This window comes from Manis pentadactyla, chromosome 7 (genome assembly GCF_030020395.1).
Source record: "Manis pentadactyla isolate mManPen7 chromosome 7, mManPen7.hap1, whole genome shotgun sequence".
Lineage (NCBI taxonomy): Eukaryota > Metazoa > Chordata > Mammalia > Pholidota > Manidae > Manis > Manis pentadactyla.
The window spans coordinates 146,460,371-146,485,578 of NC_080025.1; the positions used below are offsets into that span (position 1 = coordinate 146,460,371).

General features: G+C 45.8%; 1 protein-coding gene across 5 annotated transcripts in view; it reads left to right on the forward strand.

The window, feature by feature from the left end:
- The window catches only part of DPP6 (dipeptidyl peptidase like 6), an 839,060-nt gene that overhangs the window by 600,668 nt on the left and 213,184 nt on the right, over positions 1 to 25,208 (forward strand). For all 5 annotated transcript variants that reach the window (XM_036899605.2, XM_036899607.2, XM_036899604.2 and 2 more), the window contains exon 5: positions 11,701 to 11,775. In XM_036899605.2, coding sequence (XP_036755500.2) covers positions 11,701 to 11,775 — 75 coding nt within the window. The remainder of the gene's footprint in view (positions 1 to 11,700; positions 11,776 to 25,208) is intronic.

The window sequence follows — 25,208 nt, forward strand, 5'->3', positions numbered from 1 at the left end:
TGGGCTTCAGGACAAGGAGAAGAAGCTCAGTTCTTCCGGTCCGGCTGAGCTGAGGAGACAGATCCGAGTCTGGGGGAAGTGATGGCTGCAGTTTATGCGACAGAGGACCCGGGAGGAGACAGCCAGCTGGATGACACTTGGCAAACCTGCACAGGGCTCCCCCCTTGGGACACTGGTTCATCACTGACCTTCATGAATACAGAGGGAAGCTCCCCAGGCAAAGTAAAGTTCCAAGTCAAGGAAAGCACAGGACACTCCAAGGCGAGGAGCCCCCAGGGCCCCTGCACTGCCAGGACAGGAATCACTAACATGCTTCCTGGCCGTGAGGCGGAACGCAGAGACCCCAGAAGGCCAGACCCTTAGGACGGAGGTCCAGTCCGCTCTACAAGGCTAGCTACTGCAGAATTGCCTTGAGAACATCTTAAAAATAAACCTTGAAAGACTCAAATTAATCCACATGTAATTAACTGTCATAAAATCTCCAACATTCTTTGAAGGAGCCCAAAAATCCCAAGATTGAACAAGAGAAAATACAAAATATCTGGTGTTAACTTTTTAAAAAATTGCTATATATACTCAGAAGCAGGGAAACATGACCCATAATAAGGAGAAAGATCACTCAATAGAAACAGACCTGAAGATAACAGAGACAAGAGAATTAGCATAAAAGCTCAAGGAAATAAAACCATGGCCATAACAATAAGAGAAATCTGAGTTATAAAATAAAATTTCTAGATATGAAAGATAAAATATAAAAAGAAAATAAAGAAAATAATTTCTATATTAGTAGCAGAGTGAACACTAAATCTGTTAGGGAAAAAAAAGACTAACTTTTAATAGCAATAGAAAATGTCCAAAATGAAAAACAGAAACTATCCAAAATGAAGAACGAAAACTGAAAGAAAACGTGCCCAGTGCCTCAGTGACATGTTGAGTGACAGAAAGAAGACTAATACACCTGTTATTTAAGCCTCATCGAGAGAAGAAAGACAAAACAAACTTTTGAAGAAATAAAGACTTATTTTTTAAAATTTGATACAAGAATTCAATAAGCCACAAGCATAATAAACATAAAGAAAACCACACCAAAGGATATTATAATCAAGTTCCTGAAAACTAGTGGCAAACAGAACCTTAATGGCAGCCAAAGGAAAGAAACATGATCTACGGGAAAAAAACCAGCAATGACAGTGGACTTCTTGCCAGACTCTTTGCAAGCCAGAAGACAGTGGAGTGGTATTAGTAAGGTACTGGGATAAAAATAAAACTCCACCTAGAATTCTAGATGCAGCAGAAAATATCTTTCAAAAATAAAGAACTTGGAGAATTCGGTGGTCACACACCTGCCTTTGGAGAAATTGAAGGGATGTTCTTTGGAGTCAGAAAGATTATATCAAACAAAAAGCTGGGACTACATAATAGAATGACAAGTGCCAGGAATGCTAAATATGGGCAGTGTGTAGGTACGCTTTTGGTGGAAATGTAAGTAAAATGAATTTCTAGTCCTGTAAACAGTACATCCCTCTTTTCATAGAAGAGACTTTAAATGTGGTGAGATATGACAGGTTCTTCTAAATGTAACCTAATATAAGACTTCTGCCTAAATATTTTCTCCTATCTAAGCACTGGCATAAAACTGCAAACATACACACATAAAATCTCTGGGACATGTTAGAACTTTCTTGGGCAGGACACGAGCAGAAATCTAATGCAATATGAGGTGGAAGATTTCCTACATCATTCTGTCCACAAGCTGCCCTTACTACTCCTGGAGGATTTTAGGATTTGATTTTTTTGTTGTTGTTGTTATCATTAATCTACAATTACATGAAGAACATTATGTTTACTAGGCTCTCCCCTACCCCAAGTCCCCCCTACAAACCCCATTACAGTCACTGTCCATCAGCATAGTAAGATGTTGTAGAATAACTACTTGTCTTCTCTGTGTTGCACAGCCCTCCCCTTTCCCCCAACTCCACATTATACATGCTAATCGTAAGGCCCCCTTTCTTCTTCCCTGCCTTTATCCCTCCCTTCCCACCCATCCTCCCCAGTCCCTCTCCCTTTGGTAACTGTTAGTCCATTCTTGGGTTCTGTGATTCTGCTGCTGTTTTGTTCCTTCAGTTTTTCCTTTGTTCTTAGACTCCACAGATGAGTGAAATAATTTGGTATTTCTCTTTCTCCACTTGGCTTATTTCAATGAGCATAATACCCTCCAGCTCCATCCATGTTGCTGAAAATGGTAGGATTTGCCCTTTTCTTATGGCTGAGTAGTATTCCATTGTGTATATGTACCACATCTTCTTTATCCATTCATCTACCGATGGACATTTAGGTTATTTCCAATTCTTGGCTATTGTAAATAGTGCTGCAATAAACAAAGGGGTGCATCTGTCTTTTTCAAACAGGAGTGCTGCATTCTTAGGGTAAATTCCTAGAAGTAGAATTCCTGGATCAAATGGTAAGTCTATTTTGAGCATTTTGAGGAACCTCCATACTGCTTTCCACAATGGTTGAACTAATTTACATTCCCACCAGCAGTGTAGGAGGGTTCCCCTTTCTCCACATCCTCACCAACATTTGTTGTTGTTTGTCTTTTGGATGGCAGCCATCCTTACTGGTGTGAGGTGATATCTCATTGTGGTTTTTATTTGCATTTCTCTGATAACTAGTGATGTGGAGCATCTTTTCCTGTGTCTGTTGGCCATCTGAATTTCTTCTTTGGAGAACTCTCTGTTCAGCTCCTCTGCCCATTTTTTAATCGGATTATTTGCTTTTTGTTTGTTGAGGTGCGTGAGCTCTTTATATATTTTGGATGTCAACCCTTTACGGATCTGTCATTTATGAGTATATTCTCCCATACTGTAGGATGCCTTTTTGTTCTATTGATGGTGTCCTTTGCTGTACAGAAGCTTTTCAGCTTCATATAGTCCCACTTGTTCATTTTTGCTTTTGATTTCCTTGCCCAGGGAGATATGTTCATGAAGAAGTCACTAATGTTTATGTCCAAGAGATTTTTGCCTATGTTTTTTTCTAAGAGTTTTATGGTTTCATGACTTACATTCAGGTCTTTGATCCATTTCAAATTTACTTTTGTGTATGGGGTTAGACAATGGTCCAGTTTCATTCTCCTACATGTAGCTGTCCAGTTTTGCCAGCACCATCTGTTGAAGAGACTGTCATTTCGCCATTGTATGTCCATGGCTCCTTTATCGAATATTAATTGACCATATATGTTTGGGTTAATGTCTGGAGTCTCTAATGTGTTCCACTGGTCTGTGGCTCTGTTCTTGTGCCAGTACCAAATTGTCTTGATTACTATGGCTTTGTAGTAGAGCTTGAAGTTGGGGAGTGAGATCCCCCCCACTTTATTCTTCTTTCACAGGATTGCTTTGGCTATTCGGGGTCTTTGGTGTTTCCATATGAATTTTTGAACTATTTGTTCCAGTTCATTGAAGAATGTTGCTGGTAGTTTCATAGGGATTGCATCAAATCTGTATATTGCTTTGGGCAGGATGGCCATTTTGACGATACTAATTCTTCCTAGCCAAGAGCATGGGATGAGTTTCCATTTGTTAGTGTCCCCTTTAATTTCTCTTAAGAGTGTCTTATAGTTTTTAGGGTATAGGTCTTTCACTTCTTTGGTTAGGTTTATTCCTAGGTATTTTATTCTTTTTGATGCAATTGTGAATGGAATTCTTTTCCTGATTTCTCTTTCTATTGGTTCATTGTTAGTGTATAGGAAAGCAACAGATTTCTGTGTGTTAATTTTGTATCCTGCAACTTTGCTGAATTCCGATATCAGTTCTAGTAGATTTGGAGTGGAGTCTTTAGGGTTTTTTATGTGCAATATCATGTCATCTGCAAATAGTGACAGTTTGACTTCTTCTTTACCAGTCTGGATTCCTTGTATTTCTTCATTTTGTCTGATTGCTGTGGCTAGGACCTCCAGTACTATGTTAAATAAGAGTGGGGAGAGTGGGCATCCCTGTCTTGTTCCCAATCTCAGAGGAAAAGCTTTCAGCTTCTCACTGTTCAATATGATGTTGGCTGTGGGTTTATCATATATGGCCTTTATTATGTTGAGGTACTTGCCCTCTATACCCATTTTGCTGAGAGTTTTTATCATGAATGGATGTTGAATTTTGTCGAATGCTTTTTCAGCATCTATGGAGATGATCGTGTGGTTTTTGTCTTTCTTTTTGTTTATGTGGTGGATGATGTTGATGAATTTTTGAATTTTGTACCATCCTTGCATCCCTGGGATGAATCCCAGTTGGTCGTGGTATATGATCCTTTTGATATATTTCTGAATTCAGTTTGCTAATATTTTATTGAGTATTTTTGCATCTACGTTCATCAGGGATATTGGTCTGTAATTTTCTTTTTTGGTGGGGTCTTTGCCTGGTTTTGGTATCAGGATGATGTTGTCTTCATAAAATGAGTTTGCGAGTATTCCCTCCTCTTCTGTTTTTTGGAAAACTTTAAGGAGAATGGGTATTATATCTTCTCTGTATGTCTGATAAAATTCTGAGGTAAATCCATCTGGCCCAGGGGTTTTGATCTTGGGTAGTTTTTTTGATTACCACTTCAATTTCCTTGCTGGTAATCGGTTTGTTTAGATTTTGTGTTTCTTCCTTGGTCAGTCTTGGAAGGTTGTATTTTTCTAGGAAGTTGTCCATTTCTTCTAGGTTTTCCAGCTTCTTAGCATATAGGTTTTCATAGTAGTCTCTAATAATTCTTTGTATTTCTGTTGGGTCCGTCATGATATTTCCTTTCTTGTTTCTGATTCTGTTGATGTGTGTTGATTCTCTTTTTCTCTTAAAAAGTCTGGCTAGAGGCTTATCTATTTTGTTTATTTTCTCAAAGAACCAGCTCTTGGTTTCATTGATTTTTGCTATTGTTTTATTCTTCTCAATTTTGTTTATTTCTTCTCTGATCTTTATTATGTCCCTCCTTCTGCTGACTTCAGGCCTCATTTGTTCTTCTTTTTCCAATTTTGATAATTGTGACATTAGACTATTCATTTGGGTTTGTTCTTCCTTCTTTAAATATGCCTGGATTGCTATATACTTTCCTCTTAAGACTGCTTTCACTGCATCCCACAGAAGTTGGGGCTTTGTGTTGTTGTTGTCATTTGTTTCCATATATTGCTGGATCTCCATTTTAATTTGGTCGTTGATCCATTGACTATTTAGAAGCGTGTTGTTATGCCTCCATGTGTTTGTGAGCCTATTTGCTTTCATTGTACAATTTATTTCTAGTTTTATACCTTTGTGGTCTGAAAAGTTGGTTGGTAGAATTTCAGTCTTTTGGGATTTACTGAGGCTCTTTTTGTGGCCTAGTATGTGGTCTATTCTGGAGAATGTTCCATGTGCACTTGAGAAGAATGTGTATCCTGTTGCTTTTGGATGTAGAGTTCTATAGATGTCTATTAGGTCCATCTGTTCTAGTGTGTTGTTCAGTGCTTCCGTGTCCTTACTTATTTTCTGTCTGGTGGATCTATCCTTTGGGGTGAGTGGTGTGTTGAAGTCTCCTAGAATGAATGCATTGCCTTCTATTTCCTCCTTTAGTTCTGTCAGTATTTGTTTCACATATGCTGGTGCTCCTGTGTTGGGTGCATATATATTTAGAATGGTTATATCCTCTTGTTGGACTGAGCCCTTTATCATTATGTAATGTCCTTCTTTATCTCTTGTTACTTTCTTTGTTTTGAAGTCTATTTTGTCTGATACTAGTACTGCAACACCTGCTTTTTTCTCCCTATTGTTTGCATGAAATATCTTTTACCATCTCTTGACTTTTAGTCAGTGCATGTCTTTGGGTTTTAGGTGAGTCTCTTGTAAGCAGCATATAGATGGGTCTTGTTTTTTCATCCATCAGTGACTCTATGTCTTTTGATTGATGCATTCAGTCCATGTACATTTAGGGTGGTTATCGATAGGTATGTACTTATTGCCATTTCAGGCTTTAGATTCGTGGTTACCAAAGGTTCCAGGTTACTTTCCTTACTATCTAAGAGTCTAACTTAACTCACTTAGTATGCTGTTACAAACAGAATCTAAAGGTTCTTTTCTATTTCTCCTCCTTTTTCCTCCTCCTTCATTCTTTATATATTAGATATGAAATTCTGTACTTTTTGTCTATCCCTTGATTGACTTTGGGGATAGTCAATTTAATTTTGCATTTGCCTCGCAATCAGCTGCTCTACCCTCCCTACCATGATTTTACTACCTCTGGTGACAGCTATTTAACCTTAGGAACACTTCCATCTGTAGCAGTCCCTCCAAAATAGACCCCAGAGATGGTTTGTGGGAGGTAAACTCTCTCAGCTTTTGCTTATCTGGAAATTATTTAATCCCACCTTCAAATTTAAATGATAATCTTGCCAGATAATGTAATCTTGGTCCCAGGCCCTTCTGCTTCATGGCATTAAATACATCATGCCACTCCCTTCTGGCCTGTAAGGTTTCTGCTGAGAAGTGTGATGTTAGTCTGATGGGCTTTCCTTTGTATGTGATCTTATTTCTCTCTCTGGCTGCTTTTAACAGTCTGTCCTTATCCTTGATCTTTGCCATTTTAATTACTATGTGTCTTGGTGTTGTCTTCCTTGGGTCCCTTGTGTAGGGGGATCTGTGGATCTCCATGGCCTGAGAGACTATCTCCTTCCCCAGATTGGGGAAGTTTTCAGCAACTACCTCCTCAAGGACACTTTCTATCCCTTTCTCTCTCTTCTTCTTCTTCTGGTATCCCTATAATGCGAATATTGTTCCGCTTGGCTTGGTCACACAGTTCTCTCAATATTCTTTCATTTTTAGAGATCCTTTTTTCTCTCTGTGCCTCAGCTTCTTTGTATTCCTCTTCTCTAGTTTCTATTTCATTTATTTTCTCCTCCACTGTATCCAACCTGCTTTTAATACCCTCCATCGTGCTCTTCAACGATTGGATCTCTGGCCTGAATTCATTCCTGAGTTCTTGGATGTCTTTCTGTACCTCCATTAGGATGTTGATGATTTTCATTTTGAACTCCCTTTCAGGAAGAGTCACGAGGTTCATATCATTTAAATCTTTCTTGGGAGTTGTAGTAATATCTGGATAAGGTTCCTTTGGCGTTTCGTGTTTGTATATGGTGCCCTCTGGTGTCCAGAAGCTCTACTCTGGAGCTGCTCAGCCCCTGAAGCAATGTCGGGGGTCGCAGGGGAGTGGTTCTGGTACCCCGTTCGCTGAGGTCTGCTCTTTTCTCCAGGGGTGTGCAGTCTGACGCCATCCTCTTTCCTGTTCCTCTCTCAGGATTAGTTGTGCCAATTAAATTTTCTAATTGTATCCAGTTTTTGGAGGAAGCCTCTGTCTCTCCTCTCAAGCCACCATCTTTAATCGCCTCTCTAGGATTTTCTTTTAATAGCCAGACCCAATTATAAGCTGCCTGTGATATATACTTTAAACATAAAGGCATAGGTTAAAATTAAATGAATGTAAAAAGAGATACTGTCCAAATACTAACCAAAGTAAAGCCTTAATGGTTATATTCACATGCAACAAAATAGACTACAGAATAGAAAAGAAATATTATAAGAAATAAAAAGAAATAGTTCATAATGATAAAGGAGTCAGTTCACTAAGACATAAGAATCCTGAAGGTGTATACAACTAGCAGTAGAGCTATAATAGTTCTGTGTTTGAACCAAACACAAATATAGACAAATCCACAATTATAGTTGGAGATCCCAATAATCCTGAGTAATTGACGGAACATGTAGAAAAAAGGATCAGTAGGGATAGAGAAGTCTTGGAGACACTGTAACCGGTGGACCTAATGGTGTTTGTAGACCACACCGCTCACCAATGGCAGAGTGCACCGAGTTTCTGAGTGCATGGGGAATACTCACCCAGATAGTCCGTAGCCTGGGCCACTCAACAGTATATTTGAAAGTTAGAAAATTATATTTGTTCCTTAACAAATGCAAAATTAAACTAGAAATCAATAACAAAAAGAAATCTGGAATATATCCCAATGGTTGGAAATTAAACACCATGCTTCTAAATAACAAATCAGCCAAAGAAAAATCAGATGGAAATTAGATGATATTTTGCAGTGAAGGAAAATAGAAATGTGTAGTAACAAAATGTATGATATGTAGCTAGGTAGTACTTAAAGGGCAATCTATAGCTTTAGGTGCTCATATTAGATCTAAGCTTTCACTTTAGGAAGCTACAGGGAAAAATGAGAAACCTAATTTCACAGAAGAAAATAATAAAGAGAACAAATCAACCATATAGAAAAGAGAAAAATAATTGAGAAAATAAAACCCAAAGCTGTTTTTTGGAAAAGATCAAGATAGTTGATCAAAAATGAAGATAAAGGAGAAAACAACCAGTATCAGAACAGAGGAGAGGCCGTCACTACAGACACTGAAGGGATCATAGAAAATATTGTGAACAGCCTATATCAATAAATATGACACCATAAATGAAATAAGTAAGTCCTTGAGTGATCAGATTTCACTGAAGAGAAAGTAGATAACCTGAATAGTCCTATATTGATATAAACATATTATTAATAGTTAAAAGCGCCACATGTAAAAAGCTCAAGGTAAATGGCTTCCCTGATACATTCTACCAAACATTTAAGGAAAAAATACCAATTCTGCACAAACTCATAAAATAAAAGAAGAGGAAATACTTCCCAATCATTTATTAGACCAGCGCTACCCTGAAATCAAAACTAAACAAAGACACTGCAGGAAAAGAAAACCACAGACCACGTTCGCTCATGAACACAGGTGCAAAAATCCTCAACAAAATATTAGCAAATGGAACCTAGCAGTATATCAAAGGGGTGATGCCTCACGGCCAAGTAGAGTTTATCCAGGAATACAAGTTTGGCTTAATGTCTGAAAATCAAACAACAATTTACCCTAATGACAGACTGAAAAAGCAAAACAATATAATCATCTCAACAATTGCAGAAAAAGCATTTGGGAAATTTTAACACTCATTACAAAATTCAGCATTTATTACAGAAACTCTGAGCCAGGTAGAAGTAAATGAGAATACATTCAGCCTGATAAAATGCACCTGCAGAAACATCACGAACATCATGCTAAATAGACAAGAGTGTCGGGAGAGAGGCGAGGTGTCCGCTCTCATGGCTGCTTCTCAGCAGTACGCCAGCGATTATCTAGAGTGTAACTAGGCTATTAAAAGAAGCAAGAAGTATCCAGTCAGGAAAGGAAGAAGAAAAAACTATATCCACAGAAAGTAAGATTATTTAGAAAATTCCAAGGAATCTACAGAAAAATACTTGCTGGAACAATTAATGAAGTTTGGCAAGGCTGCATAACATGAGTTCAAGTTACCAAAATCAGTTCTGTTTCCATTTGTAAGCAATAAACAAGTGGATATTGACACCTTTTATATATATAAACATCAATAATACTAAATACTTGAGGATAAATTTAACAGAAAATGGGCAAGACCTGTATGCTGAAAACGATAAACATTACTGAGAAATTAAAGATGATTTTTTAACCCCTCCTTTCAAGGAACTTCCATTCTAGTGAAAGAGGCAGGCAATAAATAAGATAAATGATTAAGATATGCATTATTTTAGATGATGATTAGGCCCAGGGAGATAAGGGAAGGGGGTCATGAAACATTAGAAGCCAGTCTGTTGAAATTTCTAGAAATCATGGCCATTGAGGACCCAGAAGGCCTCACTTAACAAGGTGACTTTAGAAAGAAATGCTGAAAGAAATTAAAACCTAGTGTTTTTAGGCAGATGGAAGAGCAGTCTTGTTTGAGGACAAGAACGTGATCAGTTGTGCTGAGCAAGAGGAGAGCCGAGACATCATGATGGCTTCAGTGGGTCTCAGGATCTGGAGGGGTTGCTGTTGAAGGGTGGTGAGAACATAATCAGAATGAGATTAAAGAAAAACAGAGAACAGCCAGAGCATGGAAAATACTGGGAGACATGGATAGACGGTTTTCCAGACATAAAATCCACATTGCCTAAGACATGCCAGTGAGGAGCACCTGCACCCGTCAGCAGGGAAATGGACACTGACCTACCAGGGAGGCCCCACTGCACACCAACCAGAGGGTCAGTGGAAAGACAGGGACATCGGTTGCTGCCAGAGAAGGGAGGACAGGCTGCATTCCCACAGCAGCAGGGGCGGCTTTATTCCAGAAGCATTTTTGAAAAGCAGTTTGGCCATGTCTCTTCACATTTTTTAAAAACTTATAAATCATCAACCCCACCCTGAAATACCTATCCTTATAAAAGCATTAAAACCAGGAGCGCACCAGTAGAGATACGTGGATGAGTATCTTTCCTGCCACATGGTGTGTACCAACGGCAGGCAGAGCACGTCCCAGCCCGGCCTCCTCATTCCTAGTGGCCGCAGCTAAAATCTTTGACACCAGAATTAGGACTCACCTTGCTTGAAGTGTCTGCAACATGTGCATAGGGGCGAAAATCGAGCCACCCTCTGCCTTCCGGTCTCAGCGCTCATATTGAAGACACGTGATCCTTTTGTGGCCTGTGTGGTGCCATGTTTTTCACATTTTCGTGCTTTTCATTCATATTTATGCCATTTAAATGGCCCCCACGAATGATGCAGAAGGGCAGGCTGGTGTTCCTGACACCGATAAGGCCGTTCTGTGCCTTCGGGAGAAAACGCGTATTAGGGGAGCTACATTCAGGCATGAGTTGCAGTGCTGTTAACCGCTGGTTTGGTGTAAATGAGTCAACAATACATATTCAGTCAGATGTGTTTAAACAGAAACACACCTCAGACAACGTTATGTCAGTACATACAATTTGGGTGACAAAATGCTGTGACCAGAGGCTGGCAGGAACCTAACCCTGAATTTCCTCTAGGAGCAGTATGGTTCCATGTTTTGTGGAGATTTTCGGGAGCATAACTGCTGTGAATAACAAGAATCCCCCGCAGCCACCCTTTAGTGAGGACTGAGTGAAATAAGATACATCTGCACCATGGAATATGGTGCTTTAAACGTGGCAAGCTTTGGAGATCACTAATCCAGGCTAGACCAACTGCTGTGTGCAAGCCCCGGGGGTGAGAGAGGTGTCCATGACCTACTTTTAGCTGCGGTACATTCTCCCGTGTCTGTACGACCACCCACAGAGGGGCACACACCAGGTGGGCAGCAGGGCGTTCTTCCCAGTGGGTGTGGGGGTCTGTGTAGCAGTGTGAGTGGAGCAGAGAAGGTGGAGGGGGCTCGAGGTGAACAGTGCACTTCTGATCATTTCATTTATGTAAAATCATCAGTATACTTGAATTCCAAGGGATAAATGATAGCTAGTCCTTTATATACGGACTTGTGGGTCCGTGTCCATGACGGTGAAAAGGCAAGTTTTGAAATAATGTGTAGAACGTGTCTATTTTAGGAACAAATCCCCTAAGTGTAAGAATGAGCAAAGGAAAGTGTGTTTAAAGATACAAAGAGATTGGGAGCTTTGTGGGCAAAGGTTGTTTTTATATTTATTTCTAATGATTTGTTTCAGTAGATGCAGTTAAGTATTGTTTTGTTGAGATTGGAAAATAAATACAAATAATATATAAAAGAGTGTCAGTGAACAAAGAAAGGATCAGCTGTTTTGAATAGACTTTAGCAAGTTTGCTGTGCACTGATTTTATTAGGAAATTTTGAAAATTCTTCATTTTTTTTCTCTTTTAGGAATCGTTAAGAGCCGTCAGATACGAAATATCCCCAGATAAAGAATATGCTCTTTTTTCGTATAACGTGGAACCAGTGAGTACTCTTTCCTGCCTATAAAAGAACTGCTTCTCTACTCTGATACCTTATTAAGTATTTTCCCTCGTATCTTCCCTATTAGTGATCTTTGAATCCTGGAATGGTTGGTGGGTCTGGGGTCAGTCTCTTTTTATGCCATACTGCCACCTAGGGGGAAAAAAATGGTATAAAAATCACTGGCAGGAAAAAAAAAGTGCTCCTTTTAGGGGCTATTTCATAGAATTTTCTTGGGCAGATATTGAGAAGTTGTATCTTTACAGAAATTTATCTTCCCTTTCATGTAAATATTCTTGCCATTTTCTCGGTCGCACCATAAATTTTATCCTAGCAACAAAAAGCAACTGCCAGTTTCTCTGTAAACTAAAATAAAATGTTAATTATCTCCTGGCCATCATAGTATTCTAGAGAATTCTTTCATCATATAAATCCCTGTTTGTAGGACTTTGTATATGCGTCTCCCATAAAACGTCACCAGAATTTTCTATAAAATCTCACCCTGGGCTTTAGTGGCAGCCTAAAACTGGGTCTTTTTTTCTTTTCTTCTCTTTTTTTCTTTAACATACTCATATTTTACAACTCATTTTGGCTCTTTAATTTTAAATGAGCTAGTAGGTGAAATTTATTAGTATAAGTAAAGCAGATGTTCAGCTTGTAAGAGATGAATCACTTTAGAAACGTGCATTTGTGGCACTTTATTCTTCAGCAAATAAAGTACAGACTTCCCCTGCCTTTCATTCTTCTGAGACCATTTGAATTAGAACTGTGTCGCCCTTCTGTGAGATGCAGTGGTCCCAGGTCTGGAGAGCTCCTTGGTGGGGTGGAGAGACTCTGGCCCTGGCACGAGATGGGCAGGCTTGTTGAGCTTCACCCACTTGGGGAGCTGGGGGACTGGTTTGCATGGGGATGCAAGTCCAATTCCAAAACTTTTAGAATTTCATTTAAAAGTTATGTGATAACTGGATCATTTATTGGAGATTTCAGTTTTATTGCTCTAACTGTAGATCTTTTTAAAAACTCTGCCATCAGTCTTTCATTTCCTGTTTTTGCATTATCCATTATATACGAGTTGTCATTTTCTCCACCCAAATTCTTTGGAACACCTGGTCCTCTTTGCCTGTTTGATTGGGAGAAGTCAGTAAGCTTGATAATATGCTAAAAGGCAACTTCTGGCCTTGGACTCTGTGTATCCTGCGTCTAGCCCTTCACTCCCCTCTGTAAACGTGAGGCACTTGGACCTGATGCACGTGGGTCATAGAGAAATTCAGCTCCTTTCACGGAAGGCCCCGAACAGCTAATCGCCACACGTGAACAAGAGACAAAGCTCAGCAGACACCTGAAGGGCTTTCGTAGGGATGGGGAATTGGTTCAATTGGGGTTGTCCTGGGAGATACAGCGAACACCAGAGTGGAGAGAACCTACTAGACAGCTGTCAGGCCACCTCGCTAGAGGACCTCTTTATCACGGGAGCGTCCTGCCATGGGACGAATTATCTTGCTTGCTAATCGGCTTCCTACTCCCAGAAGCCTTCAAAAAGAAGTTTTACGTTTGTTCTCCAGTATCACGGGGAAGAGATTCTCGTATCTCCGCTTGGAGAAGGCAGCCCCGTCCATGGGTCTGCGGTTCTGTGCAGTCTATTCTCCTCCAGTTTCCCTTCTCTTCCTGATGCTCCTTTAGAAACACTGCCTGGAATCCCTTTGCAACCAATAACTGTTTTGATAAAGAATGTTTTGCTAAATATGACTCTTTATCACTTAACTCCCTGGCCATAAATATAAATAGGAGCCTTGAAATAACCCTTTCTCACCATGCAGTATCCATTGACTTTTGGTGTAAGACTGTGCAGTTTTTCTCAACTGAGGGAAAAATGTAAGAAAAATGGAAAGTAACCCTTCATAATTTTCAAGTACTAAGAGATTACTGTACCTATGACTATCCAAGCAGGTATTCTGTTCTTCCATCAGAAAAATCCAAGGGAGAGAGCTTGAGGTTCTGCAGGAGAACTTGAAGTTAGGTATTAGGAAGAACTTCCTGCCTGGATAAACTGAGATGCAGCCATCTTTAGGAAAGGGGGGTGGGCTTCAAGGACAGATCTAGGTCTGCAATTCTGAGGAAAGTAGAATAAACCAGGATGTCATAATCTGTCTTTAGTGTCAGTTGAATTATCCCTGGATATTCTTTAAAAAACAAAGAAGTTGTATATTCAGATAATTTGGAGAACTCCAGTTAAACAAGTTTCTTCACTGTAGAAATTTTTGACGCTTTTTTTATTCTTGTGAGGGTTATACAGTATTTCCCAAATGAGTATTTCAATATCTGATTCCTATCTAAATAGAAGGAAACTAGAATTTTTTTCTTTCAATTTGTGCTTATCACATTCTTATTTGTGTGTTCCAAAGGCAGCTAAGATACCTTGTTTATTTGAACTAACCCAACTTTTCATTAAAAAGTCTTTCATAAAATGTATCTTTTTAGTAAACCAACAGTCTAGTTGCTAGGCATTTAATACAATAACTGTTTCATTTGCAATAAAATTCCAGTATATTGGGTTACAGTTCCAGGCACAAACCACCCAAATGTTCCGCCCTGCATTAGGAAAATTACCATTTTCCAACTCCTGCTTCTCTTTGCTGCCCACCCTCAGGCAGTGGCATTGCAGGGCGATAACCCTAGGTTGTCTGGGGCAGCATGGACCAGCTCACTGACTGGAGCCGCCAGCTCACTGCTCCGAGCCGGGCATCTCATCTTTAACGGGGGTCAGTGTTCATCTGCCGGAGCTGCCGGGAGGGCTGAATGTGAGAGCACATGGGGGTGCCTGACAGTGCCCACAGACAGCTGGCACCCCGGAAATCTTAGTGCCCATTTCTCTGCAATGTTGCTCTCTAAGCCTGGGGTTCCAGATGCCTTCCCCGTAACATGCAGCTCATTCTAGTCTACAGGGGTGTCTCCATGTGTTCTTTCATTTAAAAAACTTTTAGACACTAATTTGTATGAAAGAGATGCAGCTTATAATATAAGCAAATAAACTTGTGACCAGTGCCACCATGAGGAGGACCACCAGGAGGACGTTTGTGGACGTGAGACAGAGGAATCCGGCCTATGTGGATCACTCCTGAGAGGCTTCCCTGAGGAAGTGGCCCCTCAGCTGGGCCCTGGCCAAGTCCTCATGACCGGAGCACGCGTGGTGAATGGGAGTACGGAGAAATCCAGTGTGGCCACAGAGAAGAGGGGCATCGCCCCCTGCTTTGCCTCTAGGAGGGCAGGGGCTCCCTGGCAGTTGGTGGGTTTGCTTTTGGAATTGCTGAGTTTCAGGTGACTTGGGGACATTTAATAAGAGCTTACAATTAAGTAACTGAGAGGATGGGTGTGAATGGAGGAAACCTTAAAGAAGGAAGTAAAACCATGAGTGTGCATGAAGTCACCTGTGAGAATTATTGCAAATATATGAGCAGTGAAAAAGGCATAAGAGGGAACTCAACGTGTTATAGAGGTTACAGAGGAAAGAGACCACAGGCAGGAGAAAACCAGCAAAGCATCTTATCTGCGAAGGAAAGGCAATGTTCCTAGGGCAGGGAGCCCCTCTACATAGGGTGCCCCGGGTTCAGCCTCTCCACGGTCTCGCAGTCCCTCCAGGCAGTCTCACTCCTTCTTGCAGGTGAGATACCATGTGCATGGTGCTGAGGTGCTGGTCTGTCGTCTGTCCTGGACCTTTCCTCTCAGCCCCTGAGGGTGCCCATGCCTCGGGGTACCCATGCTCCAAGGGGTGCCCATGCCCCAGGGGGTACCCATTCCCCAGGGAGAGCCCATGCCCCAGGGGTGCCCATGTTTCAGGGGGTGCCCATGCCCCAGGGAGTACCTATGCCCCAGGGGGTGCCCATGCCCCAGGGAGTACCTATGCCCCAGGGGGTGCCCATGCCCCAGGGCTTACCCATTCCCCAGGGAGTACCTATGCCACAGGGGGTGCCCATGCCCCAGGGGGTACCCATTCCCCAGGGAGTACCTATGCCCCAGGGGGTACCCATGCCTCAGAGGGATGCCATACAGAGAACACCCACACTGGAGGGGCCACAAGCATGACGGGTCAGTCCTGGCGCCTTGGGGCCCTTCTGTCGAGCTCCTGTGTTCTGCAAGCACTCTGCCTGGGGACAGAGGGGGAAGCATCTATGCCCCACTTGTCTCCATCAGTAAGGGCAGCCCACGAGCAGCCACAGCCCCACTGGGCTGCTATGTTGAGCAGAGTGGCTCCGTGGCCGTGTCCAGGGCCAGCATAAGGCCTGCCCAGTTACACAGGCATGAGGCTGGGTGAAGCCTGTGTGTGGCCGAGCCCCGTGGCCGTGGCCAGGGGACGTGGCGGCCTAGGCTCTCTGGGCAGTGGAGGGAACAGAGTGACTTAGCAAGAGCGGTCGTGTGAGGTTGTGGCTGCAGCGGGGAGGCCCTGCCCTGAGGGCATCAGGGCCAAGGAGAGGCCTCACGGGGGGCCAAACACGGGGGGTGTTTGTTGTGTGTTTCTCCCTCTCATTTATTCAGACTAATTGTGATGGTGCATCATCTCCCAGTTGTTTGACATTCATTGGTTTTATTTGCCCATTTTTCATGTCAGCTACTCAGCGAGAAGGAAGGTCTTTTATCTCCTGGCTCCACTTCCCTGGGGCCCCAGCCCAAGACCATCTCTGTATATTTGGTGCTAAATAAATTCGTGTGTGGCATTTTCTTCTCTCTGAACTTCTTATTGACTTGATGCACTCGAAGTGCTTAAAACTGCATCAAATACACAAAAATATAAAATTATGTAACCAAAGCAAGACTCTTTGTGAAATACCGTAGTAATATTCCATGTTTATTCCAGAACCGCTGGGTCATGCTCACTGGCGAACCCTTTTTCCTACTAAACTCTTCCAGTTTTAGTGAAGCTATAACTTGGTTAACATCCTTGAACGCTCACCAGTCAGCTAATGTTGACTTTGTCAACCCTACGTTTTACTGATGGTCTCAAAAGAACCCCTTTAAAACATGGAAAAAATTATCCATCAGACTTGAGAAAATGTAAACCCAGTGCATCTTGCCAGGCCTCAGATAATGGTCCATAAATATTGTGTCCACAAGGTGGAAAATAATAAATAACACCATGTTTTTACTTATATTGGTACCAGTCTTATAGTTTGCAAAATATGTTTATTTATACCATCTCACCTCTTCTTAAGAAAAGACCATTGCCAACCCAAAAAGCCTGTGATTCCTGAATGAGTGTTGCTTTATATATAGGATTTCATAGCATTTTTCAATGTACAGTTTATGAGTTTCTTTTGAAATGAAACTAGACATTGGAGGAATAGTAATGTTTTCTTTTTAATTTGGAAAACTATATTAGCTATAATAACAGCTATTCTAATGGGGAAATTGCCTTAAAACAAACTTTTATTATTAGAGCGTCCATGTTCCTTTGCACTGAGCTATATTTGACAAATGTGAGAAGTTTCCAAAACTCTTTTGGGAGGAGAAAGAATTTAAAATGTGACATCTTAGATCATTTAAAAATATTACTATATTTTGTGACTTTCAAAGAGGAAAGAAAATTATATCTGGAGATTAGAAATAGAATACAGAGAGATGAAATATAGAACTATATATATATGGAGAATAAAGAATAGAAATAGAAAATAGAGAATATTTTATGAAATAACTGCTGAATATTTGTGAATAATTTCTTTGCAGTGTTTAAAGGAGTTCATCAGGGTGTCTGTTCTTAAAGCCAGTGAAACATTGTTCTGATCCAAATAAATAAATCTTGTCTAAAAGCTGGCCACGGTCATGGAATTGGCAGCTGGGTTTATGTCTCTCAGCCGATCTGTCGCGTTGTCTGTTGCTGTGCAACCAACTACCCCGGAACCTGGTGGCTTGAACCAGCAGCAGGAACTCTCTGGGCTTCTGGCGGTCAGCCTGTGGCCCCTCGGCTGGCCCCTTGGCCTCAGGGTCTTTCGCAGGCTGGCCTCCAGCACCGTCTCATCTTGAGGCTTGACTGGGCAGGGACCCGCTTCCAAGCCACCCATGCGGCGTCGACAGGGCTCGGCTCCTCCTGGGTGCTGGGCTTCTCGCTGTGTCTGGGCCAGAGACCCTCCTCACCTTTGGTGCCATGGGCCTGTGCACGCACAGCCCCGACAGGCAGGCCGACCCCTCAGAGCAACGGGCAAACAGAGCCAGGGGTCCAGCCAGTGGCCGCCCCGATGTGCTCTCCCTGTCACCACGTCCTGTTGGTGAGAAGCAGGTCTCGAGGCCCAGGTGGGCCAGCTCACCCAGAAATTCCACCAAAGGCAAGATGGTTGGAAGGGAAACCCCAGCTCTGCTTGCAGAATGAAGAGCTCCTGAGAAACGGTGTGGGTCTGGGGCACGTGCAGGTGGGAGGCTTCCCGGAGGCGTTCTCGCCCCACCGCCACTGCAGCTGCAGGACGGGCCATGGTGGACATGCCTCTGCCCTGCAGCCTGGCCCGCGGGCAGCTGTGGGGGGGTGGGGGGACTCCCTGCAGCGCTGACTCCGGCCCCCCAACATGGACGTGTGCAAGAGACTCATCCAGCAAGAGCCGCCCGGATCGACTGGTTCTCAGAGAGGCGCCCAGAAACGGTTCTTAGCCCATCAGAGAGTCTGGTTTGGCTGCCCAAGGATTAAGAAACACGTCTTCCTTAGCTTCTCCTGGGCAAAGGTTTCAGTGGCTCTGCTAACAAAGAAGGGATGGTGGTAAACCTCAGAACTGCACCCTAATAACAGCTACATTAGGGGCAATATAGGAACTCATATGCTCAGAATTAAGCAAACTGATTTGTAAGAGTTGTAATTCAGTCCACAAGGGATTCATTGGTTTATAGTTAATCCCTTCTGTTTATAAAGTCTCAAATTGTGTTTATAAATTAACTCTTGTGTCTATGGATAAACAGGTAACTCCCCCTGACAGGTGCATCGAAGATCCCAGCAGCCAGCAGAGGTGCACCTCCCCGCATGGGCCCGATCCGGCCTATTCACCTTTGGGTGTTTCTCAAGCTTTACCTGAGTTCGAAAGTTCGTTAGTCCCTTAGATGGCAAAATGGGTTACATCAACCCACGTCAAGGGCAGGAAAGAAACTTATCAAATGTGACCTGGGTAGATGAGCTGTTATCACTCTGGTCTTTGTACTCCCCTGGCTCACTGACAGACGGCAAAGGGGGTCTGTTTCTCTGGCAGAAAAGCTGCAGTGGTCCGGCCTGGCCGAGCCAGCGGTAAGCCCGCCCGTGAGAGCGGGGCTGAGGCCGTCCTGCCCCCGCCGGCGCGCTCTCCCGGGGCTGCTGGCATCACCCTCCTCCCTCCTCACACCTCTCAGAACTTCAAGGGCCGCGTTAGGGAGAAAAGAGCAGACACGTTATGTCCTTTATGAGACACTAGGGCCACTGAGTGGCACACAGGTGAGGGAACCGTACCGTTCACGCTGCTCCATGCAGAGGCCTCAACCTCCCGTGCTGGACCCCCACCCCGCGCTTCACCTGCTCCGACCAGCCACAGAATCCTTCTCTCTGGGGCTCTGACGTGCCGCACCCCTGCCAGCGCAGGGCGGAATGTTCTGACTTCTGGGCAGGGGCCCTTCCTGAGGGTGGGGGAAGGACGGAGGAGGTGACAGAAGATGACGGGGGCTTGTCTGTCTGTGTGCGTGGTGGTGGAAGGATGCCTGAGTTTCTTTTGATGCATTCTTTTGCTTTTCCCCCAAACTTGGGAGGCAAGGTGACTACGTGAGAGCCATGCAGGGTAGTGGGGAAGGAGGGGGTGGTCCGAGGGTGGACAACACCCGAGCTAGGGTCTCAGGTGGCAAGGAAGCAAGCCTCCCACTTCCTGGCCGCGGGAGCAGCTGGCCTGTGGCGGGGGGGTCTAAGTGACCAGGCTGCTCCCCAGTTCCCAGCACTTGGGCCAGCGTTTGACACCACGTGGGGCTGGAAGTGTGGGTGAGTCAACGGGGAGGCAGGGATGTTTTCAGAGGTGATTATCTCCAGGGACTGTGCTCGCTCAGCCGGCCACGGAGGGGAGGCCGTCAGTAGAAAACGGTGGAGTCTTAGGCGGGTCAGACATGGGTCGTGGGGCAGCGTGAGCTCAGGGGGTGGGAGGAGAGAGTGTGGCCGTGAGGGAGGGAGGCAGGCGGTGCGGCCGAGGGCTGCTGTCCCAGCCTCCCGTGCTGGGCCGTGACCCGGCGATGGCGGTGAATCCCGCACCGCCAGCTTGCGGAGGGTCTCCAAGCAGTCTACCCAGGGAAGCTTGTATGATTAACAAAAGAGGAAATGAAGAAATGTAAATGAGGTGAAAAGTGGGTTTGCCGGGTGGCAGCGAGGTATTAGGTAGAGAGCACCTAACTGCTCTCTGAACGGCCTCCACTGTAAGGAAGGGGCAGAGGACTCAAAGTCCCCCTGCAGACGCGCGCTTCGGGTCCCGTTGGCAGCCGGCCGCTGTGTGTGAGCTCCCCAACGGCTGCTCCAGGCAGGGGCTCAGAGCCCATCGATGTGGCCCGAGTACCCGGCCTCTGAATGACTAGGACTTAGAGACCAGGAATCGTAACCTCCGTGGAGGTCAGAGCACCTTCACGTCACTAAAAACTCCCAAGAATTAGTGATTGTCGTGTGTTAGGACTGATTTCATTTGTGATTTGGGGCTCCAGCCACTGCCAGAGCAAATGATTCAACACAACGCTCAATGAGGGCGCCATCCAGGATCCAGTCGCTGATGGGACACATGTCATTTTCGTTCCGTGGTGCAGCCAGACAGCCCGCTTCCAGAAACAGGTTAGGACGTGCTGTTGCTTTTCTGCTGGACAACTAAAATTATTATTTTTATGATAACTGATAGACTTTCTGGAATGTAATTTTGATGAGTTTATTGTGTTCTCACTCCTTCCTTGGTATGTAATTTGGTATGTAAGTAAGCCGTGTAATTTGAAAAACCCCTTGATGTGCTCTGGGCATGAGACAAGGGCCTTAGAATTTTGTATTTTATTTTACACGTTTTATTTTCTAATAGTCTTTTTTCCATTTCACTGGGTTGTTTTATTGCTGAGTGTTCTTGTAGAAAAAATCCTGAAATAGATCAGAGGAGCTTTCTAGTGCCGCTGGGTCCTGGGATATGGACACGCACATGGAGCTGGACCGTTTGTAGATGCATCTGCTCGATGGGGCTTCTGGCTGAGTCAGTATGCACAGTTCTTTAATCTGTAGAAGTGAATAAGCAGAGGAGAAGGGCAGCCGAGTGGTTCCTCAGGTGGGTGCCCCGAAGTCTTAACTCACTCCAACATCAGCTCTAAAGCCCAAGTCCAAGGTCTCCCCCGAGTCCCAGTGTCAGCAAAATCAGGGGTGGGTGCGACCAGGCGTGATTCATCCTGGGACAGAACCCCTCTCTGGCTGGGAACTGGTGAGACCAGACAAGTTACGTACTTCCAAACACAGTGGTGGGGCACAAGGACGGACATGTGCACCCCACAGGGAGCGCTCAGGAAGAGGATGCGGCGGCCAAACCTGGCACAAAGCTGGCTCCTGTCTCTTAGTGTCAAGAATCATCCTCTCTGGCTCCATGCTTCCCTTCCATGCCCACCGTGACCCTCAGGGCTCTCTGCCCGGGTGGCCCTGCCCCTGAGGCCTGGTGGGAGGATCCTGGTCACCGAAACTGGGGAGTTGGCCTGGGGCCTGATGGTCTCTGCACTGCCCTCGGGGTCACTCTCCCCTTTCTCGAGGATGAAGCGTGTTTATAGCCAAGCAGCTGTTATCCCACAGAATCTGCAGTCTGGCACGTGCTCTCTCACTGTGCCTGGCTCTCCCGTCCCCTAGTCCCGGGTGGCAGTGTTTCTGCTGGGCTGACCCCATTTCCGTCCTGCCTCCTGCTGAACTGGCTGATTCCATCTGGGGTTCATGCCTGCGCTGACTTCCTTCTCAGACGGTCGTTCAGGACACCTTTGGGGTCCACGTCAGAGCAGGCCTCCTCCTTTGTACAAGACGGATGGGCCGAGGATTTCCCAAACCGCGGTTCTGGTTCCTTTCCTCTTCCCCATGCCCTCCTCCATCCATCTCTCTCCTCCCGAATTTCACCATCGTTCGGGAGGCCGTGGCCACACCTTCAGCATTCTGCTTAGAGATCTCCTCTGCTGCACGCCCAATTTCGTGGCTCACGAGTCTGTCTTCCGGAAAAGATCAGAACACAACCAGCCAAAAATGCCCTCGTTCCCACGGAGGCTCTTCAGGATGGCCGTCTGGCTGGTGTTTCTGCCCCGGATCCCTTCCCTGCCTTCTGGACTGCACCTCAGCCTCCAGCCACCACCCACAGAATGCCGGTCCCATGTTCCAGGCACTTGTCACAGAGCCCAGCTCGTGACAGCAGGTCTGCGTCGGCCAGGCCGCTGGGATGGACTGCCACAAGCTGGGTGGCGAGGACCAGAGATCACTTCCTCAGGCTTTTGGAGGTGGGATGCCCAGGCCCAGGGCCCCGCAGGTGGGACTGCCGATCAGGGCCCTCCTCTGGCTTGGTGACAGCCGCCAGCCGGCCCACGCCTGTCCTTGGAGCCCTGTGTGGGCAGTGCACTCTCTGACCTGATGCCCCTCGTAGGAGCGCTGATCCATCAGGTCGGGTGCACCCTTTCCACCCCGGTCACCTTACCTCCTCGTAGGCGCAGCTCCAGATGTGCTCACGCTGGGGTCAGGCTTCAGTGTGTGGGTCTAGGGGGGACACAGACCTCCAGCCCGCAGCACCACCCTCCCCGGCCTTGCTGGCTTGCCCATTAGGGGACCGTGACACACCCCACACCCACTTCTCCTGCGACTGCCCTGGCCCTGCATCCCCCATCCCTTTGCAAGGCTTGCTTGGTTTTCCTCCAAGGCCTGGCCTGAGTCATTTTTCCTCTCATGCAGTCCACTCTCCCTGACCCTTCTCACCCCAATGTCTGCACAGTCCGTTGCCACCCCCTGAAATATGATCCACTGGCTGGCTTAAGGGTCACCAGGAAGCTTGTTAGAAATCCTGCACCCAGGCCTCCGCCCTCACCTTAATGAACCAGAGCTGATATTAAGGAGGTCTGGGTGTGACTCATGCACATGGGGTTCTGAGGCGTCCTCTTCTGGGCAGTGACTCCCAGTCCCACCTCTGGTCGGATCTGTCACCCGGTCTCCAGACCACATGGTCTGCTCTGCTGCCCCTGGAAGTGCAGACGGACCTCAGACACAGCCTGCACAACCCGAACTCTGGCTGCGTCCCCACGTGGGTCTCCTCTGCTGCATTCTGCATGTTTAGGCGTTAGGAAAATGCCATCCTCCCCAATTTCCAGGACCCTGGGCCTTGTGTCTCCCGTGCCCCCACCAGGCATCATCACCGTACCTCTTGAATTGAGTATATCTCCTTCTCTCCTCCCCCATGGCCACTGCCAAGGTCAGCCCGCCCACCTTCGCCTCCCACGGCCTCTGCCCCAGACCCCCTCCCACCACACACACTTCTCTCTGTTCTCCAGCTCACCATCAGGGTGTCCAGTCGGATTACCCCGCTCCACTGTGCACAACCCTTCGGACCCCTCTCTTCCTCCTGCCAGCACCCCTTACAGCCACTTTGGGATGAGGTCTTGATGTGCTCTGCCATGTCTCCTTCCATGGCGTGCAGACCTCGCTCTTGCCTTTGGGCCCTTGCTGTCCTGGTTCCCTGCTGGAGACACACACCTCCTCCATCACCTGAATGTTCTTCCACACGCTTCCAGTCTCTCCAGCTGGAAGCCTGCCTCACTCCCATGTATGCACCCCCAGGTCCACAGCACTAAACAGTTTTCCATTGTGGGCTGATCCATTTCCCGATCAGACCTTGTGTGCCACCTGGCACCCCAGCCACCCTGTATAGATCCTCCATTAATACACATTCAGTCCACAAAGGGCACCCCTCCACCTCCACATGGCTGCTCGTGGCACTCCAGGCCTTCCTGGGCTGTGAGTACTGTGGATGGAATGCCCACCGTGCTCCAGAAGCCGGTCCTGGCAGTGATCAGTCTCAGCTTGCAAGATTTAGATTTCTTAAATCAAATGCACTTTTATTAAGCCATGTATATAAAAGAGGTGTTTTGCTGAAACATCTTTTAAAGCCTTTCATACTGTGGAGATTTTAATGTCACAAGTATTAAGACTGCTTTGCAGCTGATCCTATAATTACTCAGCCCCAAATGTAGGCAGAAATGTTGCTTTTGGTGGGTTGCAGTTCAGACATTCCTCAGCCGCCTTCACTGTCTTCCTTGATTTCAGTGGAGAAGCATGTGATGTATAACATGATGGAAATTTTAATTTCTCTTTCTCTTTTTTTGGTGTAAATTTTTGGCATGCAGTTCCGTGAGTTTTAAGCCACGAGTTTATGGCACACATAGATTGTGTAGCAGGCATCCCTCATCAGGATCCTGAGTTCTTCCAGCCACAAAAGCCCTTGTGCCGCTGCTCTGAGCTCGAGCCCTGCCCCCACCCCCAGCCCCTGTAACCACCAATCAGCTTTCTTCCCTATAGTTTGGACTTTTCTAGAGTGTCATCTGGATGGCAATGAACAGCGTGTAAGGTTTTGAGAGTAGCTTTGAAGAGGAGAGGATATTTTATGTCCAAATATGGAGAAAACCTCAGGCTTCTTTGGAATAGTATTACCTGAACTGCGCAGGCATTTAGAGCGTTTTTGCCATAAGAACTTCCTGCTGTTCTGTTGGCACGGATGACACCAGGTTCCGCTATGGAAGACGTGGTTGTCAAGTCTTTGGTTTTGATGTCAGAATCCCAGGGGCCTCTGATGGAGCCCCTGTGCACCATGGCAGGGTCTCTGCCTTCAGGAAGTCTGGGATGGAGAAGCGGACCCACCCAGGGCCCACGAGAGAAGGCTGGGTGGAGTGCAGGGTCTCGGCGGGATGCCCACGAGGGTCTGTGGGGTTGAGGTTCCTTGGGAAGCTGGGGCAGGTTCTAGAAGGTGTGGCTGTGGTGTCAGTTGTGGAGTTGGAGAGAGAGGAGAGGCAGGGAAGGCATCCCAGCGGGGGATGCTCTGCAGCAGCCACACAGGGAGGGGGGATATTTACTGCCTGTCAGCCACCTGGAGCAACCAGGGGTGAGCGGGAGACCGTGGGGTTGAGGCATCAGGAAGGCAGGTCAGGCCGGCTGATGTGTTTGGGGTTGGCCCTTCATGCTGACCTCTGAGGGAGCACCGTGGTCCCTGCAAGGAAGGGTGACAGAAGGAAGAGGGTGGCTGTGCTGGTGAGCGCCCACCAGGCCGGCGAGCTCTTCTCAGCAAGGCTGGCCCCAGCTCACACCGTGTTCCCTTCTCCCCACTGGGCATACACTTTCCCCAACCCACAGGCAGTCATGGGAGGCCACATGTCCCGGCCGTGGCCCAGCAGACGTAAGGGAGACAATTTGCTGGAGGGCCTGTAGCACTCATGGCTCTTGA